This window comes from Nicotiana tabacum, chromosome 16 (genome assembly GCF_000715075.1).
Source record: "Nicotiana tabacum cultivar K326 chromosome 16, ASM71507v2, whole genome shotgun sequence".
NCBI classification, from domain to species: Eukaryota; Viridiplantae; Streptophyta; class Magnoliopsida; order Solanales; family Solanaceae; genus Nicotiana; species Nicotiana tabacum.
The window spans coordinates 56394382-56408593 of record NC_134095.1 but is presented as its reverse complement, the minus strand read 5'-3'; the positions used below and the strand labels follow the sequence as shown (position 1 = coordinate 56408593).

The 14212-nt window shown below is 35.4% G+C and overlaps 1 protein-coding gene across 1 annotated transcript; it reads left to right on the top strand.

Annotated features, from left to right (window-relative positions):
- The first annotated feature begins 9105 nt into the window (after window positions 1-9105).
- Window positions 9106-12730, top strand: LOC107801445 (uncharacterized). Its single transcript, XM_075232109.1, has 3 exons — window positions 9106-9201; window positions 10746-10864; window positions 12109-12730. Exons 1-3 carry the CDS (start codon window positions 9106-9108, stop codon window positions 12728-12730), a joined length of 837 nt encoding a protein of 278 aa, XP_075088210.1.
- Window positions 12731-14212: the final 1482 nt, after the last annotated feature.

The window sequence follows — 14212 nt, the reverse complement described above, 5'->3', positions numbered from 1 at the left end:
TGGGTCAAATTCTACACGCCTACTTTTTGGCCGATTTGGTTTACGATTTGGTTAGCTCAACTTTTTTTTAAGCCTTTTCCTTGCCGATTTGGTTTACGATTGGTTTCTTTAGCTCAACTTTTTTTTTAAGCCTTTTCCTTTTTTTACAAGAATATTTTTCTTTATTTATCTTATCCCATAAAATTCAGTCTACTCACCGCCAACGTTTTTCCTGTAGCCTTTTCCTTTTTGACAACAATATTTTTTCTTATTTAATCTTCTCTCATAGAATTCAACTTAATTGCACGAATCCATGTAGGATTAGTTCTCTTTATTGTTCCCGTTTTTATAACCTTATTGGTGAAATTCTTTTTTTTTAGGTAGATTTCTAGTATTCTCCAATATGTTACTATTTCAACTTTATTTTTGAGCTACATGTTAGTAATTTGACAAATTCGATTTTTTTTACTTAAATTGGTGTGCTGGTCAAAATTTTGCAACTTCATTGCCTATTACCCCTCTGTAAAACTATTCCCCAAACTTAATATCAATACCTTTGAGAAACACGTTATACATTATAAATATTACTATATTTGACAATCTCTTATTATATTGTCCAAATCCTACACCTAATACTAATACCTCTAGGACTGTGTTATACTTCTTAAAGATTCTTATATTTGGCAAAGTCTTATATTGTCCGAATCAATTCCTATTACTAATTTGATTTGAGAACTTATTATATTATCTGAATCCATTAGAAAAAGGGAGTCAAACACTTCTATAAAAGAAGCCAGTTCCATATTCTCCATCATAAACTTATTGAGAAGTATTACTCCATAACATAATTCTGCAAACTTTGCGATTCTCTGCAACCATTGCGGAAGGTATTATTTCTTCTGATTAATATATTTCTTTATTGATCTTATCAACCAAGTTTTATTGCTTTGGTCTTTCAAGTTAGAAAGGACCTATAAAAATCTAGCTTTTAATTTTAGTAAGTATCTGTTATCTTTGGAGAATTACTCCAACTATCTAATAAATATAAAATTATGATATTAACAGTTTTCTGTTATGACACAAATATTTGTTCGATTTAGACAGATGACAGAACAAGGTAACAACAACAATAATTGATATTTCCTATTCTTGAGCATATGCTAAAAATTAATTTATAAGTTAATTGATTATATAAATTTTTTGTTGTTCGTTGGTAGAACAACGGAAATTAGCTTATGCCATTCGGAGGATGGATAAATATATTAGTTCAACTGCCGCAAAGCCAAACATACAAAACCATTGTGAAGGCGAGCAGAAAATTTCAGGTAACCATAACATACTCATTACTTATCATTACAGTATACATAACAAATTAAATATGGTACTGTAATTGTAATAAATTTTGTAGGAAGAAAGAGAAAAGCAGTTGTGCATACTGAAAATATTGATAAACAGCTCAACCATTCAACGACGCAAATCAGGAATGGTATGTTAATTCAACTATACCTTACTAAATTTGGGAGGTATGCTCATGATTATTTAGGATATTAATGCGGTATATGATAATTTATTCTCTTCAAATAATGGTTGAAACTATAGAAGGTTACACGATAGAAGTCAAAAAGTTCATTGCACTTAAATTTGGTTCCAAAACAAGTACAATAGTACCGTTTGAGTAAATATGATTACACCAAAATACTGATCCTTATGATTTTCACGGACATATCAATCTTACTACATCTTCACATTTAACAGTGATCAATCCAAATCTGCGATACAAATTTTAGATTATTTTTTTATTGTAGAAAATTGGCAATTAGGTGCCTCAATGAGAAAGGTTCAAAAATGTATGAGTGGGAATATTCAAGACTTTATCAAAAGAGTGGGAAAGTGAAGGTAAATTTGTCTTGCTGTGTACTCTATGTTTCTGTTGAATAAAGAAATTTAAGATTGTATCTTATGCTTACTTAATTTCTGTATATGTTTCTCTTAGGAGAAGTTTCTTACGAACTATCAATATCACATACTTATAAGTTGGAAAGTGCACCTGAATGCAAATATTGCCATGCTAAAAGGTTTCAATTTGAGCCTTTGGCATTTTGTTGCGCAAATGGGTCTATCAAATTAGCAAATACGGAAGTTTCAGCTCAATTATATGAGTTATTTGTTACACAGTCAGACGAAGCCAAGGAGTTTCGGAGAAATGTTAGAGCATACAATAGCATCTTCTCATTTACATCCTTTGGTGTTAAACTTGACAAACAACTGGCATCTTCAAGGAAAGGAGTTTACACTTTTAAAGCACAGGGCCAAATATATCACGATCTTCCATCATTGGTACCACGTGATGATAATCCATGTTATTCTCAATTATGCTTTTTTGACACTGAGAATGAGTTAAGCAATAGGATATCAAAACTACAAGAAACAAATTTATCAGAGGAAATTGTGAAAAGAATCATGCAGATAATGGATGGGAATCCTTATGCACAATTCTTTCGCCAAATAAAGGATCATTCGGAACTTAAAGATTTGCATATTCAAATTGTTGCAAGTGCGACCCTAGATCAACGAGTCTATAATAAACCCTCAGTAGATTAAGTTGCTGCAATTTGGATAGATGGAAACAATCCAAATGTACCATTCGAGAGAGATATTATCATTCACGAACATTCTGGAAACAAACATAGAGTGAAACATTATTATGGTTGTTATGATCCACTACAGTGTCATATACTTTTTCCAAATGGCGAAGTCGGTTGGCATCAAGAAATACAAAAAATAAATAAATCAAACATAGGTTTGGGCACAAGTGATATTGCAAGCATCAATCAAAGCACCTCAACCTTTACCTCTGCTGAAGAGGTGATTAGCAGAGAGCAACAAGGTAAAGTATTCCAAAAAAAAAAAAACTATCCTTTAATGATTTAGTACTTTTTTTATTGTATAGTTTCATCGCTCTCAATATGAAGACGATAGAACATTTGATATTTTTCCCATGAAATAATCTTGAAACATAACTCTTTTGTAGGTGTACAACGTGAATCTAAATTATGTGTGTCATGTAGAGAGTACAACTGCTATAAACTACAAGTTCGAAGAGGAGAAAAATCCATGTTGCTATTATGTGGACGATTATTGCAACAATTTGTGGTTGACATATACATCAAACTAGAAACAACTAGACTTGAGTATTTTCGATTTGACCAATCAAATTTTAGAAGGAAAATATTGCAAGGTATAGTTGACAGTATCATGGTTGGAGAATGTAGAGGCGATAAAGTTGGCCAGAGAGTAATACTCCCGGCATCATTTATCGGAGGTCCTAGGGATATGCTCGTCGGTATATGGATGCTATGGCGCTGGTTCAACGTTTTGGTAAACCAGACCTATTCATCACAATGACATGTAATGCTGATTGGGTAGAGATTCAAGAAAATTTATGTGAAGGCCAACTTCCTCGAGATAGGCCCGACTTGGTGACCAGAGTTTTTAGAGCAAAATTACAAGACTTAAAGAATCAAATATTCAAGAAACAAATATTTGGGGCAGTAGCAGCACATGTATTTGTGGTTGAATTCCAAAAAGAGGTCTACCCCACATACACCTTTTATTAATACTTAAAGAAGGACACAAGATAACATCACCAGATCAGTATGACAAATATATTACAGCAGAACTACCAGACAAAGATGAATATCCAATATTACATGAATTGGTTGTCAAGAATATGATGCATGTGTTGCGGAAGCCAAATGTATAGAGTGTGAATAAGTCACAACTACTATACCAAAAATTATGACAGCCACCAAATAATAAATAAGACAATAAAGCAATAATAAAGGGAACACCAGAATTTACGAGGTTCGGCTAATTTTGCCTACTCCTCGGACACAACCAATATTTTATTCCACTCCAAAAATACAAGTGAAATAATACTAAAGAGAGAAGATACAAATGCCTTAAACAGATGAGAAGGCAAATGAGAGGTGTGTATCAATCCTAAACATTAGGCCTTCTTTTATAGGGGAAAAATCCCCCCAAACTTAACTCCCAACCAATGTGGGACTTTGGCATTTTGCCAAACTTCAACAAATCTCCACCTTGGCAAAATTCCACATTTTCAATTCTCTCTCAATAACAAATTTTGGTTGTGTCTTCATCTTCAATCTTCAGTGTTCAACAATGTTGATCAAATCCAAACAATGTTGAAACTTGACCGCAGTCACCACCTTTGTCAGCATATCAGCAGGATTCTCTGTAGTATGAATTTTCTTCACCGTGACTCCACCTTCTTCTATGATTTCTCGTACGAAATGATACCGAACATCAATGTGCTTCGTCCTTGCATGATAAACTTGGTTCTTCGCTAATTGAATAGCACTTTGACTATCACAAAAAATTGTGATACCTTTTTGTTCAACACCAAGCTCCTTTAGCAATCCTTGAAGCCAAATTGCCTCTTTCACAGCATCTGTAATAGCCATGTACTCTGCCTCTGTTGTAGACAAAGCAACTGTTGACTGCAAAGTAGACTTCCAACTAACTGGTGCCTTTGCAAAAGTAAACACATAACCAGTAGTTGATCTTCGTTTGTCCATATCACCCGCAAAATCTGAGTCACAATATCCAACTACAAACTGATTGTCTTCCTGCTCAAAAACTAACCCGACATCTACAGTATTATGAATATACCGTAGAATCCACTTCACAGCTTGCCAATGCTCCTTTCCTGGATTGTGCATATATCTGCTAATAACTCCAACAGCTTGTGAAATGTCAGGCCTTGTGCAAACCATTGCATACATCAAGCTACCAACAGCATTTGCGTATGGTACCTTTGACATATACTCTCGTTCAGCTTCATCCATTGGCGACATAGTAGTACTTAGCTTAAAATGGGAAGCAAGTGGAGTACTAACTGGCTTAGTCTTGTCATCTATGCCAAAACGTTGAAGTACTCTCTTCAAATATTCCTTTTGAGATAAACAGAGTTTCTTTGAACGTCTATCTCTAATTATCTCCATGCCAAGAATTTTCTTTGCCTCACCCAAATCCTTCATCTCGAACTCCTTCTTCAGTTGAATCTTCAACTTATCAATTTCTTCCGAATTCTTGGAAGCTATCAACATATCATCAACATATAGGAGAAGATATACAAAGGAACCATCTTTAAGCTTGTGCAAATACACACAATGATCGTATTTGCTTCTCTTGTACCCTTGCCGCAACATAAACTCGTCAAATCGCTTGTACCATTGTCTAGAAGATTGTTTCAATCCGTACAACGATTTTTCAAGTTTGCACACCATATTTTCTTTTCCAGCAACTTTGAATCCTTCTGGCTGAGTCATGTAGATTTTCTCCTCCAAGTTTCCATGTAAAAACGCAGTTTTTACATCCATCTGAACTAGTTCCAAATCCAATTGTGCTACCAAAGCCAACATAATTCTAATGGAGGAATGTTTTACAACTGGAGAAAACACTTCATTGTAATCAATTCCCTCCTTTTGAGCATATCCTTTGGCCACCAATCTTGCTTTGTAGCGAACATCTACTTGGTTAGGAAATCCTTCCTTCTTTGCAAATACCCATTTGCACCCAATTGCTTTCTTTCCCTTCGGGAGATTGGCCAATCTCCATGTATGATTCTGATGAAGGGACTGTATTTCATCATTCATGGCAATCCTCCACTTATCTTCTTCTGAACTTTGGACAGCGTCTTTATAAGTAGTAGGAACATCATCAGCTACAATTGAGGTTGCACAAGCAACCGTCTCTATGAGACGAACAGGTTTCGTTATTGTTCTTTTTGGCCTGCTGGTTGCTATTGATTCAAGTTGTTGTTGAGATTCCTGAGTTGGAATCTCCTCTACTGGCTCTCCTTCCAGAGGGTAATCTTCATTTGTTTCCTCCTCTGCTTCTTGTGTAGGAAAAATAAATTTTCCCTCAAACTCCACCTGCTTAGAAGCACCTTCATTTTGTTTGGTATCTTCTGTTACCTTATTTACCATAGCAAATTCATCAAAGGTAACATCTCTGCTGAATATTACTTTCTTTGTCATAGGGCACCATAAGCGATATCCTTTGACTCCAGAAGTAATTCCCATAAAAATAGCCTTCTTTGCCCTTGGATCCAATTTTGACTCCGTCACATGATAATATGCAGTTGAGCCAAACACGTGCAAAGAGTTATAATCTACAGCAGGTTTTCCGTACCATTTTTCAAATGGTGTTTTGCCATCAATAGCAGCAGATGGTAGACGATTAATGAGGTGACATGCATATGTAATTGCCTCAGCCCAAAATTCTTTGTCCAAGCCAGCATTGGACAACATACACCGTACCTTCTCCAGCAAGGTCCGGTTCATACGTTCTGCCACTCCATTCTGTTGTGGTGTATGTCTAACAGTGAAGTGTCGGACGATGCCATCATTTTCACAGACCTTATTGAATTGATCATTTTTGTATTCACCTCCATTGTCTGTGCGAATACACTTGATCCTCCTGCCTGTTTGATTCTCCACCATCGTCTTCCATTTGAGAAAAATTCCCAGCACTTCATCTTTATTTTTCATTGTATACACCCACACTCTTCGAGAAAAATCATCAACAAAGGTTACAAAATAGTGCTTCCCACCCAATGAAGGTGTTTTGGAAGGACCCCAAACATCAGAGTGTACATAATCCAAAATGCCTTTAGTATTATGGATCGCTGTACCAAATTTAACCCTTGTCTGTTTCCCTTTGACACAATGCTCACAAAACTCCAAGTTGCAAGCCTTTACTCCTTTTAATAGCTGACGACACAAATCAAGATTATTTCCTTTCTGGTGTGGAAGATCAGACTAAGCTGCAACCACAGAGCATACTCAGACAGAACCTTGACTCAGTTACCAAGATAAATCTTTTCTGATGTGGAAGATCAGACTATGCTGCAACCACAGAGCATACTTAGACAGTACCTTGGCTCTGATACCAATTGTTGCGGAAGCCAAATGTATAGAGTGTGAATAAGTCACAACTACTATACCAAAAATTATGACAGCCACCAAATAATAAATAAGACAATAAAGCAATAATAAAGGGAACACCAGAATTTACGAGGTTCGGCTAATTTTGCCTACTCCTCGGACACAACCAATATTTTATTCCACTCCAAAAATACAAGTGAAATAATACTAAAGAGAGAAGATACAAATGCCTTAAACAGATGAGAAGGCAAATGAGAGGTGTGTATCAATCCTAAACATTAGGCCTTCTTTTATAGGGGAAAAATCCCCCCCAAACTTAACTCCCAACCAATGTGGGACTTTGGCATTTTGCCAAACTTCAACAGCATGGTCCGTGTGGAAATTATCATCCATCAAACCCCTGCATGAAGGATGGTCAGTGCAAAAATCGCTATCCTCGACCATTTTGTAATAAGTCAATACAAGGAAAGGATGGATATCCTATTTATAGGAGAAGAAATGATGGGAAGAGCGCAAAAGCTCGAGGCATGGTGATGAATAATCAGTGGGTTGTACCTTATAATCCTTATTTACTAACTAGATACAACTGTCATATCAATGTTGAGGCTTGCTGCAGAGTGAAGGCTATAAAGTATTTGTACAAGTATATATATAAAGGTCACGATAGGTGCGCTGTTTATATTGAGTCGGATGATGGGGAAAAAATAATTGATGAAATTAAAAACTTCCAAGATGCGCGTTGGGTATCTCCGCTGGAAGCACTTTGGAGAATTTATGAATTCAATCTTAGTGAGATGCAACCTCCAGTCATTAACCTTCAGCTATATTCTCCGAGATAAACAAGCAGGTAAATTCTTATATCCAACAATGAACTTTAATCTCTTATTGATCAACCTTATAGTGACCTGGAAGGAGGTTATCTAATTTTACATTCATTGTTAATTACTTATATATATTCAATCACATACTACTGCCATGAATTTTTAACTCTCATTCTTAATAAGATATGAAAACATAGATTTTTATTGTTACAATGCTTTATTGGCATTATCCAATACAAACTTTGATTCGTAAGGCAAATCATAAGCATTTGGGAAGCTGATTTGGTGTCAAAACAGGCAAAGTATTAGAAAATTTACGGTTCTCTCTCAGCCAATACAACTGGAAAACCTCCAACCAGTGTTTACGACTTTAGATTATAAAGATTAATTCTCTATCTTGTATCGTCAAAAAAAGAAATCTGTATAAATAGTGCAAATATCTTCTTTGTTTTTGATGCATTCATATCAACTGTTCCCTCGCTGGTAAATATTGGAATTTAATTTTAGGATATTACTTTTACGCTACATTGACTATTAAATACCAATTCTTTAGTCTATTTCTCTTTGTCATTGATCGATTAGATAAGATATTGTGTTTAGATGTGTATTAAATTATCCAATATATAATTTCTAACGTAATATTTATACATATTAGTGTACTACTGGAAAAGGCAAAATTTGCAAATTGTTATAGCATCAGACAATGTCAATAAAACCATGCTCACTGAGTATTTCAAGACATGCTTAACAGACGATGAGACACGAATGTACCTATACAAAGATTTTCCAGAGTATTATGTATGGAACTCTCAATCAAAGAAATGGGCAAAAAGGAAAAAAAGATTTGTAACTGGCCGAATTGCTATAGGTAACGAACTGAATATTTCACTCAATGAAGTTTTTATACCTTTCTTTAAATTTCATCTATATATCTTCTTTCCTTGAATAAAGCAGCTAATCCTAAAGAAGGTGAAAGATACTATTTGAGATTATTGTTGAATCATGTTAGAGGACCATTTTCATTTGAAGACTTACTCAAGGTTAATGGAAGAGATTGCCAAACATTCAAGGAATCTGCAAGAGAAAGAGGGTTACTAGAATCAGATAACAGCATTTCTAAATGCTTACGTGAGGCAGTTCTCTTCAAAATGCCATCAGCTCTAAGAAATTTGTTTGCAACTATATTGGTACATTGTAATCCAACAGACACTAGAAAACTATGGGACACATATTACGAGGATATGTCAGAGGACTTCAGAAGGATACATGAGAGTTCATCTGATACTCAATTGTAGTGCACATTGAAGAGCATTAATTATTTCCTAGAAAACATGGGCGAGAGTGTTGAAAGATATGATTCGCCAAAACTTAATCGGAGTCGAGATGATAATGTTACTTCAGAATACAGAGAGATTACTGAAGAAAAGGCAATACAAGTGGATGAAGAAGACTTCTGTGATGACCCAATAATGTCATCTTTAATTTAAATATTTATTTATATGTTTCGTGAAAATGTTGAGAACTTACCTGCTATGAGTTGAGTATCACTTAAATAGTTGATGTATATGGCGTTTCTTTTCTAGCAATAGATTGCTTATGAGGTCACTATCAGAATTATTTTTCATGTGGTGTTACGTTGATTGGATTGTGTATGTGTTGTTAGGATTGGTTCTTGGGATTCTCTGACAGGTGGATAGGCCTAGTTACAAAGGAAACTCTGGCAAAAATTTTGGAAAACTTGGGAGTTAGTCAAAATTTGGGAGTTAGAGATGTGTGAGAAAAGCGATAAGTTATGCTAAGTGTTTGGGGGTCGACTCTACTTCTCATTCGAGGACTATTAATATGATGGATACCAATTAGATATGATAATAGGTGTACGAGGCATATTAGAAGAGATATGGGGTCTAAGGAAAGTCCTAAGTCTAAGCCAAGTTGGAAAATTTCATAATAGACTAAAGTTGCAAATGAGTACGCACAAGACCTCAATTTGGACGAGAATATATACATATATATAAGGATATGTGTGAGGCACAACCTATCAAATTAAATCTCTATGAGTCTAGTTTCCAGAACATCAAACCGTTTGTCATTTGGAGGTGTATACAGAAAGTTATGATCATTTTACCGGACATGTGTCATATGCGCGCTCAGGTGCGCGGCCAGATGCGCGACCGCGCATATTTGAAATGTTTCTGCCTGTGAGTGTGGCCGTAGCGTGGCCAGATGCGCGACCGCGCTAGTAAAGCTTGCTATAATACCCTGGACAATGTATAAACCGGGGGGGTCCAAAAATTCTTCCATTTTTGGTCATTCAAGCACGGATTTGGGCGATTCCAAAGGGGGTTTTCACGATTTCGACTTGGGTAAGTGTTCTATATCCGGAAGTGATTACATTTCATAAATCTATTTATTCATCGTTTATTTCGGATTTGGATGAAAGAAATTGAAGTTTGTTTGTAAAATTTTCATAAAAATGAAAATTTAGGATTTGAAGGTCCATTTGTTATCGGAATTCGATAATTTTTGTATGGTTGAACTCGTATCGGAATGGGTTGTCGTATTTTATGAGTTTCTTCGGATTCCGAGATGTGGGTCCCACGGGAAATTTTGAGCTAAATTTCATATTTTAATTTGGAAAATGTGACAATTCATATGGAATTAATTCGTACGAATTATATTGAGTATATTGAATTACTATGACTAGATTTGAAGCTTCAGATGAATTCGCAAGGCAAAGGCTTGTTGGAATTTTGAATTGATTGCAAAGCGAGGTAAGTGTTTGGTGTAACCTTAGCTTGATGGAATAGGAGTTGAGTCTTATTTTCTACTTGCTATTTGTCGAGTACGACGTATAGGCATGGTGACGAGTATCTATACGTTGGTATCTAGCATGACCGTGAGTCTTTATATTGCGAATATTCTAATTTTGTCGTATCTTACATGCTTAATGATGATTTCTATATGTTGTAAGGAGCATGTGAAAGAAATTGCGATATTAAAATTTCGAGGAGCATTGGCTCAAGTTATAATACGAATTGAGAAAGTATACGAGATAATTGAACCCTTTGGAGCAATGGCTCAAGTGGTGGAGTAAGTGATGAATTGAAAGTGAAAGAAAGAGAAAGGATTATTAAAATGTACCCTGGCCGGGTAATTATTGCTTTATTGATTATCTCCCTTGTCGGGATCTCTATTATTATTCTGTTTACTTCCTTGCCCCTTATTTGTGATTGTTGTTTGGGTGAGGAAGAGTGATAAAGCACAAAGGGTGATGCCGTGCATTGTTTGCTATTGTGAGGAAAGAGAGTAAAGCACGAAAGGTGATGTCGTGCTGTACGATGTACCATTTCGTACCGATATTCATTGATTTTATTGTGAGGAAAGAGAGTAAAAGCACGAAGGGTGATGTCGTGCACATGATTATGATATGATTGATTTGGTAAGAACGAGAGTAAAAGCACGAAAGGTGATGCCGTGCAAACTGTTGACTTTTGATACTTGTTGATATTCAGACTTCGATGTTTTCTTCTTTTATTGAGGATTTCTAATTGCAACTGTTGCCTCCCCACAATATGTTTCCCCTTCCCACATTGACTGGTTAATTCCTGTATTTCTTTTCCACTGTACATGTATATATATTTCAACTGCACAGGTTATTTGGTAGTCTGGTCCTAGCCTCGTCACTACTTCGCCAAGGTTAGGCTAGGCACTTACCAGCACATGAGGTCGGTTGTGCTGATACTACACTCTGTGCTCTTTTGCATAGATCCAGGTTTCGGACAACACCAGTAGAGCGGGAGTTAGCACTCAAACTAGCGAGACACCGAGGTAGCCTTGCAGGCGTCCGCAGGCCCGACATCTCCTCTATCTTTTATTTCAGCCTGTTATCTCACGTATTCGAGACAAACAATTTATATTTTCTTTCAGACGGTTGTATTTAGTACTCTTAGAAGTTCGTGAGTAATGTGACACCAGTTCTTGGGTAGAGGCATATGTTGATTTCTGTACTACTGTTCCGTTTCTTTAATTTAAGTTTTCCGCATATTTATTTAATTCCGTTATTTTCATGATATTACTGATAATTGTTAAAGAAGTAAGCAGTTAAGGATTGGCTTGCCTAGATCTCATTAGTAGGTGCCATCACGACTCCCGAGGGTGGAAAATCCGGGTCGTGACAACTTCAATACACAATCAAAGCTAAATCCTGAGCAAAAACAAGCTTTCAAGACTATATTGCAAAGAGTAGATTCAGGTAGAACAAGATTGTTCTTTGTAGATGGGCCCGGAGGAACCGGAAAAACATTACTTTATCGTGCATTGCTTGCAAATGTCAGATCACAAGGTATGATAGCATTAGCAACAGCAACAAGTGGTGTAGCAACAGCAATTTTACCAAGGGGTCATACAACTCACTCTAGATTTGACATACCTCTGCAAACAAATGAAACTACCATTACGAATATGTCTAAGCAAAGTGGCGGTGCAAAATTAATAAGAAAAGCAAAGTTGATAATATGGGATGAAGCACCTATGGCAAGGTGTCAGACTATCGAAACAGTTGACAGCAGCTTCAGATATATAAAGGATATCGATGAACCATTTGGTGGAAAAGTAATGGTTTTTGGTGGTGATTTTCGTCAAGTACTACCAGTAGTTCCAAAAGCGACGAGAGCTGAGACGGTAAATGCTAGCTTGGTAAAATTATACTTATGGCCTAAAATGAAAAAAAATCAGTTAACAAGAAATATGAGAGCAAGAACAGATCCAATATTAAGTGATTTTTTGCTTCGCATCGGCAATGGGGAAGAGCATACAATAAAAGATGATATGATTCTCCTCCTTGAGCAATTAGTTGTCAAACCCAACGGTAATATTAGTGGTGAAGATCGCTTAATAACAGAAATATTTCCATCATTAAACGAAAATCGAAGTTGTGCAAAGTACATGACAAAATGAATATGTTGATCAACTAAATGAGATGTTGATTGACAAGTTCCCTGGTGAGAGCAAAATATTTCACAGTTTCAACTCAGCAGAAGATGATACCAACAACTACTATCAGGAAGAATACTTAAATACATTAACACCAAACGGCCTTCCACCGCACAGGTTCGTTGTCAAGTTCAGTATTCCTTATATATATATTACTATCATGTTTGTATATAACAGACACAAAAATTCTCACAACGTTATTATATCAAATTTGAAATGGGTTAGATTCTAACTCTCTAAATGCTTAAAGAGTTCCCATTGAATTAGGAACCATTACATATTTTTATTTTTATAAATATCACTGTATGCCTTCTTCCTCTTTCACTCAGTCATAGTTCGTAATTCTTTAAAAGATAATAATTAAAATAACATGCTTTATGAAGATTTTAATTTATTTTGACAGCTAAATCCCTTTAGTTTTCTTTTACTTCGTGCACATTATTTTTTTCCTCCAGTTCTTTGTTTCTTTAACGGAAGAGTTGATGATAATCTTATAATTGAAAATTGATTTTCTCTTGCATACACGTTGATTTTGAAGAAAAATGCGCCCATTATGTTATTGAGAAATTTAGATCCGTCAAATGGCCTATGCAATGGTACAAGGATGGTATGCAGAGGTTTTGACAACAACGTCATACATGTAGAAATTATGATAGGTCAATGCACTTCCAAGCATGTGTTCATCCCCAGAATTCAGCTTTCACCTCCGGAAAATGAAGGATATCCTTTTAAATTTGTCCGTAAACAATTTCCAGTATGCTTGTGTTTTGCAATGACAATAAATAATGCACAAGGACAAATAATTTCGAATGTTGGATTGTATCTACCGCAACATGTTTTCTCACATGGGCAACTATATGTTGCACTTTCAAGAGGAATATCGATGTCCACAACGATAGTTCTTATCATGACGGAGCAACCAAAGTGTCGAAATGGTACATACACAAAGAATATCGTCTACAAAAAAGTCTCAGGTAAGATATCATCACATTGCATATTCATAAACTATTTGTGCATAGTATTATGTCATAACTGACATGACTTAATTGATCATTTTTGCAGGTTCGGGCTATGATATCCAATCAGTTTGAGTTCCCATATTACGCTAATATATGTAATAATATTTCTTCTCATTTAAATTATAGCGGCTTTTCATATACATATATTTTAAGGGTTGTTTTATTACTCATATTTATCTTATTCATTTAATTTGGTGTCCCTTCATATAAAGAATTGACTAAACCATCACGTGTCATTATTAACGTGCAACACACATACATAATAATTAGTATTATTATAAAAGAATAAATACAATGTTGGTTTACAAAAATAACCTTATAATATTATGCATAATAACTCACAATGAAAGGACATAACCGGAATTCTAATAGCATTAGGACATATATAATATTACACATTAGCATATAAACCTTTTACCTAAACTTA